The sequence below is a fragment of the Trichechus manatus genome, unplaced genomic scaffold (assembly GCF_000243295.1).
Source record: "Trichechus manatus latirostris isolate Lorelei unplaced genomic scaffold, TriManLat1.0 scaffold00040, whole genome shotgun sequence".
Classification (NCBI taxonomy): domain Eukaryota; kingdom Metazoa; phylum Chordata; class Mammalia; order Sirenia; family Trichechidae; genus Trichechus; species Trichechus manatus.
The window spans coordinates 11,289,607-11,312,416 of NW_004443976.1; the positions used below are offsets into that span (position 1 = coordinate 11,289,607).

The 22,810-nt window shown below is 50.4% G+C and overlaps 1 protein-coding gene across 1 annotated transcript; it reads right to left on the reverse strand.

The window, feature by feature from the left end:
* Positions 1–2,888: 2,888 nt before the first annotated feature.
* Positions 2,889–16,599, reverse strand: PFAS (phosphoribosylformylglycinamidine synthase). The gene is made up of 27 exons (XM_004376208.2): positions 16,443–16,599; positions 16,224–16,359; positions 15,649–15,754; positions 15,083–15,272; positions 14,865–14,970; positions 14,159–14,299; positions 13,915–14,039; positions 13,650–13,778; positions 13,051–13,182; positions 12,769–12,897; positions 9,200–9,273; positions 8,939–9,095; positions 8,592–8,653; positions 8,043–8,204; positions 7,654–7,779; positions 7,380–7,511; positions 6,876–7,106; positions 6,533–6,713; positions 6,369–6,452; positions 6,019–6,174; positions 5,680–5,799; positions 5,195–5,340; positions 4,856–5,063; positions 4,637–4,728; positions 4,437–4,551; positions 3,298–3,621; positions 2,889–3,199 (listed from the first exon to the last, which is right to left on the reverse strand). Exons 1-27 carry the CDS (start codon positions 16,582–16,584, stop codon positions 2,889–2,891), a joined length of 4,017 nt encoding a protein of 1,338 aa, XP_004376265.1. The 5' UTR covers positions 16,585–16,599.
* Between the last annotated feature and the right edge of the window lie 6,211 nt (positions 16,600–22,810).

The following is a 22,810-nucleotide window of genomic DNA, read 5'->3' on the forward strand; positions in this document are numbered from 1 at the left end:
CTCCCTTGAAAAATACAGACGATCTCACAATATTGAGGCCCTTCAAGGGATTGGCAGACATCGAGCAGAGGCTGCCTCCATTGGATGGTGTGTACAAATTTTTGTATGAGACTAACTTGAATTGTAAACTTCCACTTAAAGCACAAAAAAAAAAAAAAAAGAGCTCCATTGCTAACTGAAAGATTGGCAGTTTGAACCCACCTAGCTGCTCTGCGGGAGGAAGATCTGCTTCCTTAAAAGATTACTGCGAAAAAAAACCTGTGAGGCAGTTCTGTCATATGGTGTCGCTATGAGTGAAGATCGACCGATGGCACCCACCAACAAAGAGGTTTGTCTCACACACTAAAGACATACAGAGATAGCCTATCCAGGGCTCATATGGCACTCGTTTCAAGAGACCCTGTCTTCTATCTTGTTATTCTGCTCTGCATGGTATCCATCCCCACGGGTTCTTCATGATCCAAGATGGCTATTGGAGTTCCAGCCATTATGTCTGCATTCCAAATAGCACGAAGGAAGAAAGGTTGAAAAGCATTCACCCTTCCTTGAAGAACTCCTGAAGTTGTCATTTTCTCTCCCATTGGCCAGAATTTGTCATAACTGCAAGGGAAGCTGGGAGATGTCATCTTTATTTTGAACAGCCACATGCCCAGCTAAAATACTAAGGGTTCTCTTTCTAGAGAGAGGAATCAGATATTGGGGAACAACTGGCAATCTCTTCCTCAGGGCATGATGGGGAAGACAGAACACAAATGAAGGGCTGGAGGTGATACAGAACGGCGTTAGTCTAAAATGTGCAAGATTTTCTTCCCAAGGGGGTGGGTAGATAATAATCTGGACGTGGTACAGGGAAGATCCCAACTCCAATTCCTCAGCCTTAGAAACCTGAGAAATGTGAGGTTTGAGAGAAAAAAAAGCCACTGCTTGGAGGGATTGTGGAAGAAGTGATTTTCTGACGACAGCAGGTTTACCATTACGTCAGGGAGTAGAGAATGAACCAGAGGGGAATTTGCTAGAGGGCCCTGTGGGAGGGGTGGGAAGTGATAGGCCGTGGGTTAGAGGCCAGGAAGGCCAGAGTTGTGTACATGCTGGATAAAATTAGGGTAAGAGGAAGCGTGGACTTGGTCTTGCCTGTAGCTGGGAAGGGTGGGTCTTGCTTGGCCAGAGTGAAGTGTCAAACCACAAATGGCTCCACCTATAAAATGCAGCAAAATGCCTTAGTTTACCCATCACAGCCATCAGGCTACCTCATATCCTCTCCTGCTTTTGCATAAAACACTTGGTAAACTTTACATCTAAGCCTTAGTATCAGCCCCAAAATTATACATCTGAAATTATCTCCCAGGGTCAGAAGGTGATGTTCAAATGTCAAAAATTATCCTTACTAGCTCCACTGCAGAAGGTGGGAAAGCAAGAGAAAAAAATCTGAAATAGCATTTCCTCCACATCTGTAATTTTAAAAACCAGTTGCCATAGTTAATTCCAACTCATGGCAATCCCACGTGTCAGAGTAGAACAGTGCTCCACTGGGTTTTCAATAACTGACTTTTTGGGGAAGCAGATCATGATGTTTCTTCTGAGGTGCCTCTAGGTGGACTCAGCCTCCAACTTTCTGGCTGTCTGCACCACCCAGGATGCCATATCTATAATTTATTATCAGTCTGTCCCGGGGTGGGGGGCACTCACTCCTAGGACACGTGCTTAGCTCCCGACCAGGCCAGGCCCTGGTGCCCTCAGGGATCTGAGATTGTAGTCTCCCTTCTCAGGGAAACTTCTCTAACCAAGATGCTGAGCTACATAAATTTACTAGGAGGCAAACTGTCTTGAGTTTGCAAAACAAAAGCCACGAGAAGTGACCACACACACACACACACACACACAGGAAGCAATGGACACAGGAGATAACACAACTGTCAGTGAGAATTTGATAATGTTGCTTCAAGAACATAGGACAGCATGATGGTGGTAAGGAAATGCAGCATGGGTAAGCAACGGCCTTGGGAGTCAGCCCCAAATCAAATCCTGGCTCTCCACTTACAAGCTGTGTGACCCTAGACAATTTATTTAACCTTACTTCTTCCTCTGTAGAAAGGGCTATTAAATACCTTGCTCAGTTATGAGAAATAATTTAGATACATACAAAATGCCTAGCACATACACACGGCTAACACTTTATTCCACTGGACCATAAACTCCCTGGGGGCAATGACGGTGTCTGGGGTCTGGTGAATGAAGAGGTAGTACTCATACATGCCAAAGGTTTAGTTCAAGGGATGAGGGCACTAACCACCTTGTCAGAACGGGAGCTGCTAACCTAGGAGAAGCAAAACTCAGGATGCTGAGTTCAGAGGCCAGGGCCACGGCAGCCCCGAGACAGCCAGAGACCCTGTCAGAGAAACAATCCCTTATACTTAGCACAGCACGGCATTTCAGAAGAAAAACCCAGAAAGCTTCTGCCATTTTTCAGATGAGAACCCTGCGGTTCTGAGGGGCTGGCTTGCCCATCCCATAAAGTCCAATGAAAAAGAGACGGCATAAAGCATCCCTCACAACCAGATGAGGGACGTTAGGCAAGTGGCGGTTAATGGGTGAAGTGGGGCCTATAGGATGGGACCCTCCCTGTGATGCAACCTAACTTCTGCTCTGAACCTCCTGCTGCTTCCTGGGCCCACAGAAGGACAAAATATGTTAGAGCAGGGCAACTGAAAACAGGCAAAAGTGGGCAGGTTATAAAATCAACTGCCACTTTTGGCATTTTGGTCCTTGTCTGTCCAAGACAGATTCAGAAATACAGAGGGACTTCTGCAGGTGATGGGGGGTGGGGGGTTGGGCGAGAGTAACAGACACCTTGAGGACAAACATGAGTCCTGGGAGCCTTCCCGGCCTGCTCAGCAGCCTTCTTCCTGGGCCCAGTTTCGGGCATTGATGAAGAGCTGGAGCCAGGGGGAGGTGGTCAGAGAGTCAAACGGAGGGGGCCGCCATGCCCACTGCCAGGGTCTCACAGTCCGCTCAGGGTGAGGCATGAGTGCCAGGTGGCGGCCATCAGGGGAACAGATGCCAGCCACGCCCCCTGGGGAGCCATTGGGGTTCAGGGGGTATTGCTCCGTGGGGTTCCCATCATCATCTGCCCAGTGCAGTGGAGCCAAGCCCCTGGCCTCGATCTGGGCTTGGAGTTCCGGGGAAGAAAATGCCATGTAGCCTGGAAGGGAAGGGAAGAGAAGTGAGAGTCAAGTTCCTTCAAGCCCCCAACCCATCCCTCACCCCGAGACCCTCCCCCATCCCATGCTGGGTCCTGACCTTCCCCGTGGGAGCTCCACACGGGCAGCACTGCGCCCTCCATCCCTCGCAGCATCAGGGCCGGCCCGGGCCCGACACGCACGCTGGCCCAGCGAGACTCATAGCGCCCAGACAGGTTGTGGCGCAGCAGGAGGCCCGGCTGGGCTGGCCAGGGGTCACGGCCCATCTCCCCAGCCTCCTTGTTGGGGTCGCCCCCGACCCAGCCCAGCAGGGCCAGCAACTGACAGCCATTGCAGACGCCCAGGCTGAAGGAGTCTGGCCGCTTCCGGAAGCGCCTCAGCTCAGCCCCGGCCTTGGGATGAAAGGTCACAGCCGCTGCCCACCCTGGGAGGGAACAGGCAAGTGAGTGTGAGACCTAGAAGGCCGCAGAGCAGGGGGAGCAGGAAGTGGAAGGGGACGGCTGCCTTCCCCTCCCCACATCACTGCTACATCTCCCCAGGGCCTCCTTCTGCAGAGCTCAGGGCAAGTACACAGGGAGTAAGGGGTTTATTTGCTTAAATCAGATGTTGCCTACTCTTGGGTCAGAGATGGCCCACAGTAAGTTTCTGGTTTGCCCCAAATAAAAAATCTTTAGTTGCCTAGCATTTATTTTTGTTGTCGTTGTTAGCTGCTGTTGAGTCGATTCCAACTTATGGCAACCCCATGTGTGTCAGAGTAGACTGCGCCATAGGGTTTTCAAGACTATGACCTTTTGGAAGCAGATCGCCAGGCCTGTCTTCCATAGTGCTTCTCTGGGCGGGTTCCAACCTCCAACTTTTCAGCTAGTAGTTGAGTGCTTAACTGTTTGTGTCACCCAGAAACAGATGTCTAACATTTAAAAATAAGATTTCATATAAACATCTGGAATTTTGGCTTCTCTTGAAAGACAGACCTGGACCTGCTGAGCCACCTTCCCTGCAGGGTGATCTGTGGGAGCTGAGGAGCGGCTGCCCCTTGAGACAGGCCATGTGCACTCCAGGCTGGCACACCACCAGCCCACCTGCCTTATTTACATTACTTGTAGGCCCTCTGCTGGCATCTGGCCCAGAACAAATGTTCCACTCTCTCCAGGGTATGTGGAGGGGAGAGGCCAATTCCCAGCCAGGAAGCAGGGAGCTGAGGAACGTGTGGGAAGGAGTGGGAGAAGACTGCAGGCTGACCTTTGGCAGAGCCCAACACGTCTGCGTAGCTAAAGCCACCCACGAAGGCCACGCCCCGGAAGGTGTCCAGCTTGATGGCCCCAGAGCAGAGATCCTGCATGGTCACATCCCACACCTGGCAGGACGGGAAAGGGGTGTCAGAAGACACATGGCCTGAGGCTGAAGCGCTGCCCCCAGCTCTGCTCAGCCACCTTGCTGACCTCAAACCCGGCCAAATGGAAGGCATCGGCCATCTCCCGGTCTCCGTTACTACCCTCCTCTCGCAAGACGGCGACTCGGGGGGCAGGACCACCTGGAGGACAAGAAAGCATGGCTACTTTCCCACCCCAACCACCCTGGCACCTTTTCTAGGGAAGGCCCAGACACCCAGGCCTTGGGCTCCAGACCCAGTGTCCCCAGGAAGCCACACACTCCCTCACCAGGCTCCCGGGGCACAGAAGCTTTGGGAAAGGTGGGGGGCAAGCAGTAGCTGGGCCCTGTCCGCTCCCTCAGCCCCTGTTCCTCCTGTGCCACACAGAGCGGCTCTGCCTGCAAGCGGTCCAGCTGGAAACTCGTCTCCTCCCAGAGGGCTCGCAGCTGCCCAACAGGCTCCTCCAGAACCACAGCCCCGTTCACTGACACCCGTACCTAAGAGAGGGGCGGATTCAGGGCTCAGAGAAAGGGTGCCCAATGCCACCCCACACCAGGCTGGCCGAGACATGAACCCCCCACTGCCTCCCCACCCTGGGTGCCCACTGCCCTCTCCCTCACTTCCTCACCATGGCGTGGGGCCCAGCGTCACCCGTGTGGCCCAACTCTAAGCAGTGCAGGCCAGCCTCCTGATAACACTTCAGCACGTGGGCCAGGTTGGGCTCCTGCACCTCCAGTACCAGGCCTGGCTCTTCAGCAAACAGCACAGGCAGCACTGCGAACAATGGGGGGTCAGGGTGACTGGGGGGCTGCCAGGGAATCGGAGGGAGTCAGGAGGGTATGGTCGAGGCCAAGGGTCAGGGGTGGAGTGAGGGCTGGGGGAGTGGGATCACACGTCGCACCAGGTGCTGCAGGAGGTGTCAGAGGGGTGCAGCCAGGAGCATGGTGGTGCCATGTGGTTCAGTGACCAGGGAAGGCAGCACGGAACTCAGGGAGAAGGGGGCTGGGAGACATGCTGTTCTTAAATAGGACAGGATCTGCATGGTGAGCTGCTGCTGAAGACGCAGGAGTGGGGAAGGCAACCTAGGCCAGAGCCCAGACCACAGGTCCTCACCATCGACCCCAGGGGCAGGCACGTCCACCTCTATCCCACAATTCCCAGCAAAGGCCATCTCTAGTAGGCAGGTGATGAGACCCCCATCGCTGACATCATGGCCTGAGCAGAGAAGGCAGCCTGGAGGGAGAAAAAAGCTCAGCAACCTCAAGGCCCAAACCTGATGGCCCCACTCCACCTTCTGGAGAGTCAGGTGGAGTGTGTGAGAATGTGGACCCAGAGCGCCAGAGGGAAGGGCCTCAGCTCTCTCTGCTCTCACCTTACACACTCAACTAAGGAACGCCTGCCACATAACATGCCTGGCACCATGGGCTCCACCATCCGCGGGGCCTCACTCACCTTTCAGCAGCCCTTGGGTGATGCTGAAGGCACGCACCAAGTTCTCAGGAAGGTCCAGGTCGGGGGGCTGCTCCCCAAGCTGGGAGAAGCACTGGGCCAGAGCCGTGCCCCCCAGGCGGTGGTGGCCAGGGATCAGAGGCACATAGAGCAGATGACCTGGGGAGACAAGGCAGCGGGGAGGGAGATGGACAGCTCAGGACTCACAAGCACTGTAGCTCCCAGCCTGCGGTGAGACCTCACCCACCCCCAGTCCCAGAAAGCACAACGGGGCCCAGTGCTCACACCACAGACACCAAGCAAGGGATTATACTCTGAATACACAGTGCAGTGAGGAGGGAGAAGAACCATACCTCTCCCTCCAGGATGCTTGAGGTCTGGGGTCACAGTGGCTGTGATGTCTGGACACACAGCATAGGCTGAGATGACCAGTGATCCTGCAGAGCCAGGAAGAGTAAAAGAGAGTAGACGCCAGCCCCGCCGTTCCTCACCCCCTCCCTGTGGCCCTGGGCCTCACCGGGAGCCCTCACGGTCTCAGTGCCCACGCGGGCAGCCATGCTGAGGGAGTCCTTGCCACCGTCCACTGCCACGCCCAGGGCAGCCATCACTGCCACCATAGCTTCACAGGCGTCGGCCAGAGCGGCACCCTCCTCTGGGAGCTTGGCTGCCCACATCCAGTTCCCACTGCACTTTACATCCTGGGAGGCGGAGACATGGCATGAGAGGAGAAGAGAGATGTGCAGTCGGGGGTGGTAGAGGGACTAGGTGGTCATGAGCATGAAGGGCGGGAGGGTAAGTAGACACTGGACGTGGAAGTGTCCCAAAGGCCTGGGTTCCACGGCAGGAGCTGGGGTACTCACCCGGAGGTCAGTGACTAGAGCAAACACCAAGTTGGTGAGGGCCTCTGCCACGGCCAGTCGAGCAGCGACCTTGGGGTCCAGCAGGCTCTTGACTGGCTGCTCCCCCAAGGCCGTGGCGGCCCCCACCAGCTCCTGGTGACTAAGTGCTACAACTGCTACGTCTGCCAAAGGAGTGTGCAGCGGCCCGACACACTGCTGCTGGGCTACCAGGCCGCCCACGGAGCGGTCCACCTATGGGATGGGGGTTGGGGGGTTGGCAAGGGGGCAAGAGACAGGGAAGGCATGTGCTCCTCTACTCCACCCCCTGTCCTCCACGAGTGTCGGGAGGCCTGGCTCTCCCAACATGGAGAGAAGAGCTCCACTCAGAGGAGGGACAGCAGGGAGACCAGGCCATCAGGGTGGCTGCCCTGCCTCAGAGCAGTCCCCAAAGGCAAGAGGCCAGGGGTAGATGGGTGGCAGGAAGGAGGCAGAGGGCTGAGGGCAGAGGAGGGGTGCAGGGAGGACCTTGTTGGTGAGGTAGCGCTTGCTAGCCACAGCCGGCAGCCTCAAAACCCGCTCCAGCGCCAGGCGCACGCTCAACCCCGGGGGCAAGGTCAGTGGCTGCAGCACGGGGGGATGTCTCTGGAAGAAGAACTCCTGCAACACAGAAACAGGGACGAGGGAGCGTGAGCACCTGAGAAGACAGTGGGGGACACAGGAGGCAAAGCATGAGTAGGGTAAAGGGCAGTCTGCAGGGCTGGGTTAGAGACGGCAGAAACACCTTCCCAGCCCCACTTACCTTCTGAGGCATCTTGCCCAGCACCCACTCCAGCTCCAGGTCCACCGGGGTCGGAGGGGGCGTTGAGGGGATGTCCCCCTGGCCGCTTTTTCCCACAGGACACTCCCGATCATCCACCAGCACTATCTATGTCCCACAGGAACACCACCCAAAGGGAGACACAGAACCCCAGCAGTGAATAACCCTAGGAATCAGGACAGAAATGCTTTCCTCTCCTCTTTTGGCTTCCCCTGTTGAGGTCCTACCCCTCCCCATCTCCTACATCCTGTCCCCCACAACATGTCTGCCACCGTCTCCCATCCACCTCCTCTCCCCTCTTTCCCTTGACAATTGTCCCTTGGGACCATTCCTAGGCCGCTCAACCTGTACTGAACCCAGGGCGAACTCACTTTCCTATTTCCAGTGATGGTGCCCACGAAGCAGGCCGGGCAGCGTTCCCGGGCACTGACCCGACACAGGAAGTCCTGGTGAGGGGGCCTCAGCAGGAGTGCATTTGACTCCTGATACTCGGCCCCCCAGATTTCCAGGGCATTCAGGGTCGGGTCCCCAAGCTGCACATGCATGGGGTGGAGAAAAAAGGAGGATTAGTGGGCACGCTGTCGTCTCAGGAAGTTGCTGGGAATGAGAAGATGGGTGGGAACAGCTGGAGCTGGCAGAGCAGGGTTCGAACTCCTGCTGAGAATTTGCATTTCCACCCCAGATATACTGAATCAGAATGTATACTTTAAGAAGATCCCCAGGTAATTCTTCTGTACAATAAATTTCGAGAACCACTGTTCTACTAGTGGTTCTCAGAATTCGTCCCTAACTAGCAGCATTAGCTTGCCAGGGAACTTGTTAGAAATGCAAATTCTCAGCAGGGGTTCCAACTGGACCTAACTGGTTCGAAGCCCTGCTGCTGAGTGGGGAAATACCAGACTTCAGGGGAGGAGAGGCACCTGGAAGCGGCTGGTGTAAATGATGGCTCCAGCTGGGTCACTCAGCTCCTTCAGGACATTGCCTGGTGAGAAGATTGCAGAGTGAGGTGGTCATCTGGCCAGTCAGAGCCGGGCCCACAGAGGGCAGCTCCCAGCCTCCAGAGAAGCCCCTACCATGCTGACTCATCACCATCAACCATCCCAGCAAGGAAGGCTTCCACCCCCACCCTGAATCTGCCCAGGATGCAGAGTGGGTGGAGAAAGGGGCACAGAGCTGGTCCCTGGCTGCAGATCTACAATGCCCCTTCCTAAACTAAACCTGGCAGAGTAGGTAGGCCCCAGCCCCCTGTCCCAGCCCCTTCCCTCACCATTGCCACCAGCGCCCTGGTCATGGAGGCTGCAGATGGGGTTTCCATTGGGGGCTTCCACACAAGCCCGGATCACACGGTTCATCTTCTGTTCCATCTCTGGGTCTCCCCGCTGCACAGCACCAAAGTCCAGGTCACTGGCATTGTCTCCCTGCACCTGGGGGAACACAAGGCAGAGCTCTGGGAGGCCGGGAGCTCTGACACCCCACCCACGGAGCCCAGGAACACTATACAGTCTGTGTCTTCAGCTATTCCACTTACCTGCACAGACGAAGCAGCTCCACCCCCAACTCCAATCCTATAGACAGGACCCCCAATCTTCACAACCTTCATGCCTGCGGGGAAGGAAGGAGGGCAGAACTGGAATGCTGGGAAAGCCACCAGCAGGGGCCTCTACAGCAAGGAGTATGAGGATAAAGGAAAGCTGCTGTTAGGCGGGCAGGGCCTCCAACACTCCCACTGGGCTGATGGGAGAGTAAAATGGAACAACTTCTATAGAGGACAATTAAACAATATCAATCAAAATTACAAATGCACATATCCTTTGATTGGGTAAATATACTTCGAGGAGAGATTTATTCACACAAGTACAAAAATCACATATGTACAAGATTATTAAACTTTGCAGCACTGTTTTTGTCGGTAAAAAACAGGAAATAATCTAAATGTTAGCAACAGAGAACTGATTAAATAAATTACGGTATATCAATGGAACACTTCCTGTTAGGTGCCACTGAATCGGTTCTAAGAAACATTAAGCCACCAAAAAGGAGAATTACATACTAATATGAAATGATCTCCAAGACATATTGCTAACTGAAAAAAGCAAGATGCAGTGTATGTCCATTTATAGTAGCATAAAAAAAAAAATTACTTAGGAATAAACTTTGTAATACAAATGGAAGAGTTGTACGCTGAAAACTACAAAACGTTTTAGTAGACCCAAACAAATGGAAAGACATCCCATGTTCACAAGTCAAAAGACTTAATATTGTTAGGATGGCAATACTCCCCAATTGATCTACAGATTCAATGCATTCCCTATAAAAATCCCAGCTGCCTTCTGCAGAAATTGACAAGCTGAGCCTAAAATTTACATGGAAATGCAAGGGAGTCAGAATAGCCAAAACAATCTTGAAAAAGATGAACAAAGTTCGCAGGCTCACATGTCCCAATTTCAAAACTTACTACAAAACTATGGCAATCAGGACAGTTTGGTATTGGCATAAGAGAGACATAAGACCAATGGAAGAGAATTGAATCCAGAAATAAACCTATATGCTTATGGTCAACTGATTTTCAACAAGTGCAAGGACCATTCAATGCGGAAACAAAAGTCTTTTCAATAAGTGGTGCCGGGACAATGGGATATTCACACAGGCAAATGAAGATGGGAGCCTACTTTAGGCCAAATACAAAAACTAATTCAAAATGTATCAGAAACCTAAAGGTAAGAGCTATAACTATAAAACGACTGGAAGAAAAACGCCAGTAAATCATTGTGACTCTGGATTAGGCAATGGTTTCTTAGGTAACAACACCAAAAGTACAAGCAACCAAAGAAAAATAAATTGGACTTCATCAAAATTAAAAACTTGTGCTTCAACGGACACCATCAAAAGTGAAAAGACAATCTGCAGAATGGGAGAAAATATTTGCAAATCATCCATCTGATAAGGAACCTGTATCCAGAATACATAAAAAACTCTTACAACTCAACAATAACAAGACAAATAATCCCATTAAAGATGGGCAACGGAGCTGAATAAATATTTCTCGAAAAAAGATATAGAAATGGGCAGCAAGCACATGAAAAGATGCTCTACATCATTATTCATCAGGGAAAAGCAAATCAAAACCACAATGGGATACCACTTCACACCCTCTAGGACGGCTATAATCAAAAAATAACAAGTGCTGGTGAGGCTGTGGAGAAATGGAACCCTCGTACACTGTTGGGGAAAATATAAAATGGTGCAGCTGCTGTGCAAAACAGCCTGGCAGTTCCTCAAAAAAGTTCAGTAGTTGCCCTATGACCCAACAATTCCACTCCTGGGTATATACCTAAGATAACATAAAACATGTTCATACAAAAATTTATCTATAAATAACGGCGTTATTCATAATAGTCAAAAAGTAGAAACAGCTCAAAGTCCATCAACTGACGAATAAAATGAATAAACAAAATGTCATATATTTATACAATGGAACATTCTTCAGCCACAAAAAGGAATGAAGTACTGTTAAATGGTACAACATGGATGAAACTTCAAAATGTTACACTAAGTGAAAGGCAGCCAGTCACAAAAGGCCACATCGTATGATTCCATTTATAAGGAATGTCCCGAATATGCAAATCGAAGAAAAAGCAAGCAGATCATTGCTTTCCAGGGGCTAGGGGAGGGGGAATAGGGAGTGACCACTAATAGGTACAGGGTTTCTTTTTGGGGTAATGAAAAAATGTTAGAGAAGTAAATGGTGATTGACGCACAACTTTGTGAATATACTAAAAACCACCGACTTGTATACTCTGAGGAGCCCTGGTGGCACAGACAGTTAAGTGCCCGGCTGGTAACCAAAAGGTTGACAGTTTGAACCCACCAGCTGCTCCTGGGGAGAAAGATTTGACAGTCTGCTCCCATAAAGACGACAGCCTTGGAAACCCTAAGGGGCAGTTCTACCCTGTCCTATACTGTTGCTGTGAGTCGAAATTCAACTTGATGGCAATAGGTGGGTTGAATAATTTAAAAGGGTGAACTTTATTGTATATAAATTATATCTCAATAAAGTGGTTATTTTCAAAAAGTGTGTACATACGCCATTTGCTTCAATAAGTAGGACACATACACAAGGGTTTATTTATGCAAAAAACACCCCTGGGAAGATACAAAAGTAACTGATCAATAGCGTTGTCTCTACGGAAGGGAACTGGTGGCTGGGGGGCAGGAGGGTTTTTACTGTAAAATCTTTTTCGCCTTTTTTAATTTTGAACCTATGACTGCGATATATATACTCAATAAACAGAACCTAGACTTTTATCTGGAGCCCTGGTGGTGCAGTGTTTAAGAGCTTGGCTGCTAACCAAAAGATCAGCAGTTTCAATCCACCAGCTGCTCCTTGGAAACCCTATGGGGCAGTTCTACTCTGTTCTGTATAGGGCCGCTATGAGTCGGAATGGACTCAATGGCAGCAGGTTTGGTTTTTTGGGTTTAGACCGTATCTAGGAGTCCTGGTAGCATAGTGGTTAAAGCACTGGGCTGCTAACTGAAAGGTTAGTGGTTTGAACCCACCAGCTGCTCCGCAGGAGAATGATGTGACAGTCTGCTTCTGTATAAGATTTACAACCTTGGAAACTCTATGGGGCAGTTCTACTCTGCCCTGTAGGGTTGCTATGAGTCGGAATCAACTCGACGGCAATGATTTAGGCTTCATCTTGATTCCACCAGAGCGCCCAGCACACAGAGTGCTTAATAAATGTTTGCTTGATTGACCTGAGCTCTAAGATAAAGCCCCTGGCACACAGCAAGTACTAGATAAACACTGGCTACCTTGAATTAACAAGGTGTGACCCAGAACAACAGGGTGTGGTGCAAGGGGGGGTCCTTGTTCTGCAGACGTAAACCAGGGAAGAGACAGAGGCAACAAAGACGAAGACTGCCTGGCTAGCATAGAGCCTTGTCCTGCCTTGAAAATGTGTCTTTGGAAGAGGAGACTTGAGCCAGGAGATTAAAAACTAACCAAAGAGCTGAAGTGCTTCCTGAATCCCCCTCCTGCAGCTGCCATGTGCTGGGGAGAAAGCTGGCTGCATGAGACAGGTGGCAGGCTCTTACCTGGCTCTGGGGCCTCCTTGCTCATGTGCTTGGCTTCCATGACCCCGATTCCTCCACTAAACATGATGGGCTTGATCCACTCACGCCGCTGGCCGTCAGGGAGCCGGAGGCCCAAGGAGCGGGAGAAGCCTAGAGAGTGGACAGCAGGAAGTGGGGACAGTGTCTAGTCACCCAGACTCCCCCAACACTCACCCAATTGCATAGCTCCTGGGTCCTACCTCCCACCCCACAAGCCCCTCCAGGACTAGGTGCCCATCACCCCTCCACAGTCTCCAGCCTTACCTGCCAGCACTGGTTCCCCAAACTTATTGCCATAGTCAGAAGCCCCATTACTGGCTTCAATGGCAACGTCCAGCGGCTGGGCAAAGTTCCCAGGATATGGAAAGCTCCGGTCCTCCCAGGGCAGACTGTAACCTGGGAAGGAAGGGAGAAAGTTAGGATGGATGGAAAAATGGAAGATGGAGGAAGAGTCCAAGCTACCAAGGTCCGCCTACACAGTTAGAATGTTTCGTTCTAGGAAGTTCCGTTTTAGGGTGGTGTAAAGCTTTCAATGAAGCATGGTCTTGTTTCTCACCTCCCACATAAGCCTTCCCTGTAAGAGAAGAGTTTGTTAGACTTTCTAAGAAAGTAGACTTGGAGGGCAAGTGACAGTCATAAGAGCGACTTAGCATCACGTTTTCTTTATAAATAAAACTGTGGTTCTGCAATGCCAGGCTGGCAACCTAGGCCTCCCCTGGACTACACTCCTTGTGATCTACTCTAGAGCCCTTGTTTCCAAGAAAAGGCACCCAGATGACCCTTTGACCTCAGAGATCAGTGTCAGCACCTGCCAAGACAAGGAATCTGGAAGGGGAGGTGGGCAGAGAGGAAAAGAGATAGACCTGGGATGTGCAGGTTTCCAAAGCAATAGCCAGCAGTGCCAGCCACCACATGGGCCCCACGGCCTGTGCACTGGACATCTCGGATCCGGCCCCCAGTCCCCGTGGTGGCACCGCTGAAAGGGGCTACTCCTGTGAAGAGAGCAGGGGAGAGGTGTGGGCACCGCAGAGACAGACCCCATCTCTGACCACCCCCATCGGAAATAAGGACAACCAGCCTCCCCTACCCTACTCTGTGATCTCTCCTACTTCTGGGGACCCAGGTCACCTGTAGGGAAGTTGTGGGTCTCTGCTGTGAAGACGACGTGCCTCAGCCCCTGCTGTTCCTGGAAGCAGCTTGGCTGTGTAGGGTCCTTGGGCCGCAGGAACCTGACTTCCTTTCCCTGGATTGCACTGTGGACACATCCATTCTGGACCCTGTTTCCTTCCTAGGATCTGCCACCAACCCAACCAGCACCTGGGGCGCCCTCTCCCTCAGGCCTGAGGCCACCCCAACCTAGTGCAGAGCCCACCTGCTGTTGTCACAGAACTTGAGAACGTTGTTGGGGTTGGAGGATGCCTGGGTGCTCATGATGGACTCAAACAACGAGTGAGCCAGCTCCTGCCCATCCACATGGAGCCGGCCCTTGAAGAACCAGTGTCGGCTGTGCTCGCTGCAAGGATGACGTGGGGAGGGGATGATGGAGGAAACGTGGAGTCGTTTCTCAGGTCTTGCCATGTCTTCACACCAGCATTTAACATCTAATATTATTTAACAAAGGAATCCTGGTGGTGCACCAGTCAAGAGCTTAGTTGCTAATCAAAGAGTTGGCAGTTTGATCCACTCAGCGGCTCCACGGGAAAAAAACCTGGCAGTCGGCTCCCGTAAAGATTACAGCCTAGAAAACCCTATGGGGCAGTTCTGTGCTCTTACATGGGATTGCTATGAATCGAAATCAACTCGGTGGCACCCAACAACATTTCACAGCTACAGCTATAGCCAACTTGTACTTAAATAGGCCAAAATCTATTCCAAAAAGCATGATCTTCAAGCATTCTGTCACTGTAGATTATCCAGACCCAAAATAGAGATAAAACCCAGATCTGAATGTAGACTACCGACTGGGTGGATGGACCCAGAGAGACCTCTAAGCCGAGGGAGAGCCATGTAGGTGGACCCTGTGGCGTTCCCTTCCGACCTCCACAGACCCAGACATCCAAACGCCCACTCCTTCCCACCTATTGGACTGGGCCAAGTCAAAAGCCTCCACGGTGCTGGGGTTACGCTGCAGCTCCCGGAAGCGCTTCGTGTAGAAATCCAGGTCCCAGGAGTCTAGGGCCAGCCCTAGGAAACAAACCCCAGAACAGCTGTGGGACTCAGGCACCACATTCCAGGGCTCAGTGCACCTACTGGCATATCCTGGGTCCTCCCTCTCCTCCGAGGGACCCTGGCTCACCTAGCTCCTTGTTGGCCTTCTCCAGGGCAGACCGGCCCTCACCCAGTATGTCGATGGGGCCATTGAGGGGTGCTGGGGTGTTGTCAGGGGAGAAGCTCTGGACGGGATGAGGGAAGTACTGCTCCGTCATCCGGTCATGCAGGGCAGCAAGAGCGAGAGTCTTCACCATAGCCGAAGGGGGGCAGGCAAACTGGGGCAGAGACACACACAGATGGCAAAGGGTAGAGAGGTGAAGATCTGAGTGAAATGGTCCACCCTCAGCCCTCCAAGTCCTGCAGGACTGAGCCACTGCTAGCCCACGGGTACCTCTGTGCAGATTAGAAAAAGATGCTCCTTCCAGGCAGAGTCTGTGTCAGGATGCACAAGTTAATAACGGGAACTCAGGCTGGATTTTTGCCCATTTTCCCCCTTGGCCAGGTGCCCCCAGGCAGTGAATATCCTGCATAACCATACAGGGCAGGCCCAAAACAGGAATTCCCCCTGCTTCTCCTGTTATTCCCCTAGAGCTTAGGACCTAACGTCTCATCTCTGGACCACCTCTTCCTCCTGACACCCCACTGCCTCACCGAGAGCCAGTAGCGCCGGGTAGTCTCCACGCGATCCACTGCCCCCAGTCCAGCAGCCTGGCATACCGACACGATGTTGGTGGATGTTGGGGTGGAGAAGTTCAGCCTGAGGAGTGGGTGGGATGGTTAGGACCAGAGAGCCCCAGGCAGGCCATCTGGAGCCACCTGGGAAGGTGGATCCTGCACCCTGCTGTCTAGCCAGACTCTCACTTCAGCCGCCTCACCAGTGGCCTCCAGCGTCAGGCCTAATCACCAAGAAACTGGCTTTCAAAGGTCACTCAAATCAAACCATGACTGTCCAAGCATCAAACCTGCTGCAATTACAACTTCTCAGAACACAACTTGTTTTACTTCCAGAGCATCTCCAGAGCTAGCTCAGCCTTCAAAAGCATCTTCCCAAATGGGGAAGGCATGTGCACAGCTTCCTAGGCAGGGAGGTAGGGTGGAGGCAAGGAAAAAAAAAAGCATCTCCCCAGAAATCACAAAGGTGGAAGCAGAGGAAGGGATGTGGAAGGGCTGGGCAGTTGTGTCTGAAGGGCATGCTGGAACAAGTTGCTCCAGGCTGAGACACTCACCTGGGCCCTACCTCCAGTACCAGGTCACTGGGGCCAGGACAAAGCCAGGACTCCTGAGCGACATCATCCAGCAGTAAGGGGCAGCCAAATAGCCACTGTAGCTTCTTCATGTCCTCAGTGCTTGGGAGAGATTTAGCTGCAGGGAGACAGGATGAGGACACCTTGAGACTGCCCCCGGCACCCGGGCAGCTCCCCAGGGATCCAACACCTGGGCCCAACCTGTCCAGTTCACATTGTAGCACAGCTCTGTCTTGACACTCTGCAGCTCCGGCAGCTTCTCTTGCAGCTTCCTCCGAGTGTGTCCAGAGGCTGCACTCTCATGGCCAGAGGGACGGACATAGAAGCGAAGGACCAGGGACATCTCCGCAGATACCCCTGTCTAGAGAGATGAGTAGGGTTCCTAAAAAATAGCACTAACTATAGCCCATCTGTTGAACCGATTTCAAGTTTCAAGGACAGGTGAAGCTTTGGAGCAGTAGGGATGAGGTGGAAAAGAGTTAATAGGGGTATTCAGATAAGTAAGGGTAACCTAAAAAAAACAACCTTGGGGGTTTTAACTAGTCCTGCAAAATGTGGGCCTTGAAAATGTGGGAAGGGTGTCCAGGTGCATCCTCAACAAATGTTCCTTGACATTTGCTGGGCCCCAGGTGAGGTCTTAAGGCCCAACTAAGGTTTCTGCCCTCATAGAGCTTACATTTTACTAAGACAGACGGGAAAGTATCCGGTCCGGTGTGGCTATGGCCAAGGGACTATGGGTATCAATCTAGCATTTTAGGAGTGAGGACGAGCTGGATTGAACCAGACCGCTAAAGTCAAATGATGCTTCCTCTACTCAGTGCTTTCCTAATATCATGTCCCAACTCAAGACAAATCCAAAGCCTTTAGCCTGACAATGAAAGGCCTTCCATATTTATACCCAATTATTTCCATAGCTTCTCAGCGGGACCCTGGCTTTATTCACCAAACCCTGCCTGGCCTCCTATCTGCTCCTTTGCATCCCTCCTGGAATGCCTATGCCACCCAATCCAAAGCTTCCCCATCCTCCAAGATGAATACAGACCTCCCCTCCTCTGGGATGCTCTCCTCGCTGCCCCAGCCCTCAGGGATGCCCCTCCTCAGCATCAGCCATTCAGCCATGACCACACACATAGGGCTCACAGATGTGCACTACCTCTTCCCAGCAAAGCAAGAGAGAAAGACGCTCATGGCCTGACCTCTGCACTTGGATGACTATAAGTGTCTGAATTAATTCTTTGACTACTCCTAATTAATTATAATAAATTAATTAATTATAAGCATCTGAATAAATCATTTGACTACTCCTGTCAAGATCACCAAGGATTGCGACGTTGCCAGTCCAGAGGTCACTTACCTGTTCTTTCCGTACTTGACATCTCTGCAGCACATGACCTATTCATTTCCTACTTCCAGAAACACCTTCCTCTCTTGGCTTCAATGACACCATACTCCCCTGATATTCCTCTTACCTACTGGTTGCTCCTTCTCAGACACTTGTGCTGGTTCCTACTCTTCTGTCCAACCTCTAAACGTTCCTGGGCCTCCTTCTTTCTCTTCTCTCTACATGCTCTTCTCTAAGTAACTTTGTCCAGTCCCATGGCTTTAAATACCATCTAAGAGACTAAACCAATACAACTGCCAGCATTCAACCATTTTTGGCCAAAAATGGCAATTTCATATGGTTCTAGCCATTCACCAATGTATTGCATGACTTTATTCAACCCTGAAACTCCAGACAACCATATTCAAGTGCTTACACGACACCTTCACGTGGATGATGGCTGTTTCAAGAACACCACAAATGGTCTATTATAGCCAAAACAGAAATTTTGAGTTATCATTTCTCTAAATCTGCTGTTCCTCTACTCTTTCCCATTTTAGTAAACACATCTTAGCAAAAAACATAGAAGTCAACATTAATTCTTCTTTCCTCATCTTTCCACACCCAATCCATTGGCAAGTTGTGCTATTTCCAAACATATCTCAAATCCCTCCAATTCTCTTTACCTCTTCTATCACCACTCTACTCCAAGCCACCATCATCACTCACTTGGACTAACGTATTGGCCTCTTGACCAGCCCCCTCAACCACAATCCATTTGCCACAAGTCAGCACAAATGAGATTATTGCTTCCCATCACACACAGTATAAAATCCCAACTCAGTACCCTGGCTTACATGACCTGGCCACTGCCTACCTCTCCAACCTTATCGCACACCAATCTCCTTCTTACCCACAAAGTGGTTCCTTTCTGTTCTTCAAACTTGCCAAGCTCTGTCCTGGAATCCATTTTTTTCACCCTGATATTTGCATGCCTAGCTCCTTCTTGTTATTTAGCTTTTCAGTTGAAATTTACCTTCTTGGAAAGGCTTTCCTTGACTAACCACTCTGAAGCAGCCAGTATCAGATAGTCCTATTTTAATTTTCTAAATAGTACTTCATCACTATCTGGTATTTTTATTTATTTCTTGTCTACCTTCCTAACTAGCGAAACCCTGGTGGCACGCTTGTTAAAGCACTCGGCTGCCAACCAAAACGTCAGTGGTTCACACCCACCAGCCACTCCTTGGAAACACTATGGGGCAGTTCTACTCTGTTCTATAGGGCCACTATGAGTCGGAATCGACTGGAGGACAACAGGTTTAGTTTTTTTGTTTTTCCTAACTAGAACACAATCTCCCCGTAGGCAGAGACTGTAGCGGCTTCATTTCCATTGAATTCCCAAGGCTTAGAACAATTTAAAAAAAAAAAAAAATTGCAGTGGAGTCCATTCGGACTTATAGTGACCCCATGTGTTCAGAGTAGAACTGCACTCCATAGGGTCTTCAAGGCAGTGATTTTTCAGAAGCTGATCGCCAGGCCTTTCTCCCAAAGCACCTCTGGATGGCTTAGAATCACCAACCATGCAGCTAGCAGTCAAATGCTTAACCCACGGACTCAGAGCAATAAACCAACCCAAACCCACTGCTGTAGAGTGGATTCCAACTCATACCGACCCCATAGGGTTTCCAAGGCTGTAAATCTCTACAGAAGCAGACTACCACATTTTTCTCCCACGGAGCTGCTGGTGGTTTTGAACCGCCAACCTTAAGGTTAGCAGTCGATTGCTTTCAGGGCTCAATTAGCAATACCTGGGGCTAAAAAAAAAAAGACAAAAAAACTTGACTGACTGCACTCTGGATTCCCACCACTGCCACCTACCATGTCCTCTCCCCCCACTTCAGGCCAGTCTCCATCATTTCAGTAACTGACACTCCTGCCAGATCAGTCTTGATTCCTCCCTTTCTCTTAGCGTTCCCCATCCCATGCTAGTCACCTTTCCTAAAGGAGGTGCCTGTTATCCTCCATACCATAATTCCTTCATAAGAATCACCTCAATCCCAGTGAAATGTAAGCTCCAAGAGTGCGGCCCAGGGTTTGTCTGGGTCACGGTTGGATGTCCAGTGACTAGCACAGCACCTGACACAAAGTAGTCGGTCGACAGATTTGTCAATTGAATTAATAAATGGGGGGAGGGGGGCCGCCTCTGTCGGGCGTCTACGAAAATCACGCACGAACCCACGAACGGACGCCTACTCTAAAGCTGGCACGCAGGCCCCAGCTAGACGCAGCTCGGCCTGGTGGGGATACCAGAGGGGCCTGAGTCAGGTTTGGGTGACCGGCAAAGGGCTGTACGGAAAAGACCAGCGGCCCATACTCACGTGGAAGCGGCTCTCGCGGCCTGAGTTCCTCGAATCATGGCGCGCTCGCAACGTCATCCACGTGCGCCGCGGGCAAAGAGGCGGGAAGATGCCGTGGCGCCTCCAGCCGCCGGGGCGGAGCCACCGCTGAGCTCGCAATTAGATTCCCTGGGAAGGCGTCTTTCTCACGTGGTTTATCCCACGGATTTGTTTTGAATTGTCGTTCGTGAAAACACAGTTCCATGGCTCCGCCCCTCTTGTCCCTGCGCCCACTGTGAGGGAGACTAAGATACTTTGAATGCAAGAAACGGTATCAGAAGCATCTTCCATATCCAGCAGTTTCCCTCCGTCTTATCCCCTGGCTTTCTTTCTCTTTTTCTGAATCAACGAATTTATTTAATTCCTAGCTGAGTGGGAGGCACACATTTTTAATTTCTATACTCTTGCTAGCAACCAAAACCAAACCCTTGCCGTCCAGTTGATTCCCACTCATAGAGACCCTATAGGACAAAGTAGAACTGCCGCATAGGGTTTCCAAGGCTGTAATCTTTACAGAAGCGGACTGCCACATCTTTCTCCCATGGAGCAACTACTGGGTTTGAACCTGCCGACCTTTCAGTTTGCAGCCAGCCCAGTGCTTAACCACTGCGCCCAGGGCTCCCTACTAATAATGACTAACAGGTAACAGGGTCGCTGCAAGGTCTCTACGGGTCGGAATCGACTCCACAGCAGCGGATTTTGTTTTGTTTTTTGTTTTTTTAGGAAATAGTTATTGAGCACTCGTGTAGCTGGCCACTTGATGTGATCTGATTTAATCTTCAGCCAAAAAACCCGTTTTAAAGATGCGGAACCTGAGGCACTTGCAAGTACTTGTTCTTTAGTTTTGTAAGCGGCAAACGGCACTCTCTACCTGCGTACATCTCTTTTTGAACAATTTTTAAACCCTTATAATGCCTGAATACGTGGTTGCATGAGTCAGGATCCTATCAGAAAACAGATGGCACAGTCGAAAGGGTTTAACCAACATGAATTCAATAGAGTGTATTTACAGAGCTGTGGGTAGGGTTAAGGCAACCAACAATGTACAGTGGGTCACCCAGAGCCTGGCAACATCAGTAAGCTGTTACTACCCTTAGGCTTGAAGGCACAAATGTTATGTGAGCTGGAGAAGAGCTGGAGCCACAAAAGAGGGGCCTCTAATAGTACAATGAAGCCACAAGTACTGTGTTGGTGGGGGGGAATAAACATTCAGCTCTCTCTCCTCCTACCTTCTACGCTCTGCCAAACAATTTGAAGCCTGATGGCAAGGAAGCTGGGGTCGTATATCAGGGCACACAGACAAAAACCAGACAAAAGGTTTGCGTGTGGGTGTGTGTGTGTGTGGTAAAATATGTATGAAAAAACATTGCCATTTCAACCACTTTTACATTACATATACAATTCAGTGACCTTAATTACATTATGTGGTTCAACCGTCACCACTATCCATTTCCAACTTTTTTTCATCACCCTTAACAGAAACTCAGTACCCCTTAAGCAGTAACTCCCCATTCCCCACAACAATCCTGACAGCCACTAATAAACCTGGGTCTCTATGCATTTATCTATTCTAGATATTTCATGTAAGTGAGATCATACAATATTTGTCCTTTTGTATCTGGTTTATTTCATTCAGCACAATGTTTTCAAGGTTCATCCACGTTGTAGCATGCATCAGAACTTCACTTCTCTTTATGTGTACGGATATACCACATTTTATTTATCCATTCATCTGTTGATGGACACCTGGGTTGTTTCCATCTTTTGGCTATGGTAAATAACCAATGAACATTGGTTATGTTCATTGAACACTGAACTGCAATGAACATTGGTGTACAAGTGTTTGAGTTCTTGCTTTCAATTTTTTTGGGTATATACCTAGGAGCAGAATTGCTGAGTCATGTGGTAATTCTATATTTAACATTTTCGAGGAACCACCAAACTATTTTCCACAGTGACTGCACCATTTTACATTCCCACCAGCAGTGGATGAGTGTTCTAATTTCTCCAATTCCTCACCAACACTTGTTATTTTCCGTTTTTCTGATAATAGCCATCCTAGAGTCAGGCAACACAGAAATATTCAGAGTAAAAAGTGAAAGTATTTCTTTACCCTCATCCTTTTCCCCATTCCATTCCTCTCCTCAGTGCAGGGCTGGAAGTAGAGCGAGGTGAGGTGCCTAGGGTGCAATTTTTAAGTGAGTGTTTCCTTAAATTTTTCAACCAAAGTGTCTCACTTGTTTTACCCTAGTTCCTGCCCTGCCCTAAGGTAACTGTTATTACCTGTTTGGTGTGTAAGGTTCCAGGCTGTTGAAGTAAGTATTCTCTGGCTCACTCCTGATAGAGGCCCTATGTTGATTCTTAGCATCTGAGCACTCCTAGGTTTCTTTCCCTCTAGACACTCCCCAGCTTCGTCTCATACTTTCCTTCCGGCCCTCTGGGAGCCTTAATTTGCTCAGCTAGCTGTCTGTCTGGGTGGTCCTGTCTACACATTTTAGCACTCCCAGTATGTCATAATGTTTCGCCGCTACATAATGACTTCCAGATTCATCAATCCTGAGTGTGGTGCCGTATCTCCAGCTGCCTCTTGGACAAGCACAGCCTGCTTCAACATCACCCAAACTCAGACAGCATCCACTCCTCCTGACTTCCTTCCCTTTGTGACAGAGACACCACTCTGCTCCATGCTTTCCTAAACCCTCTCCCCAACCTTATTAATGCAAGCCTGATCTATTTCACTGGCCTGCATTCCACGTGCCCCTCTTATTTGGTCCTCCATACTACCACCAGATTTTAATCTACACCTGACATTTAAATCACACCAATGGGGTGCGGTGGGAACTGCATCC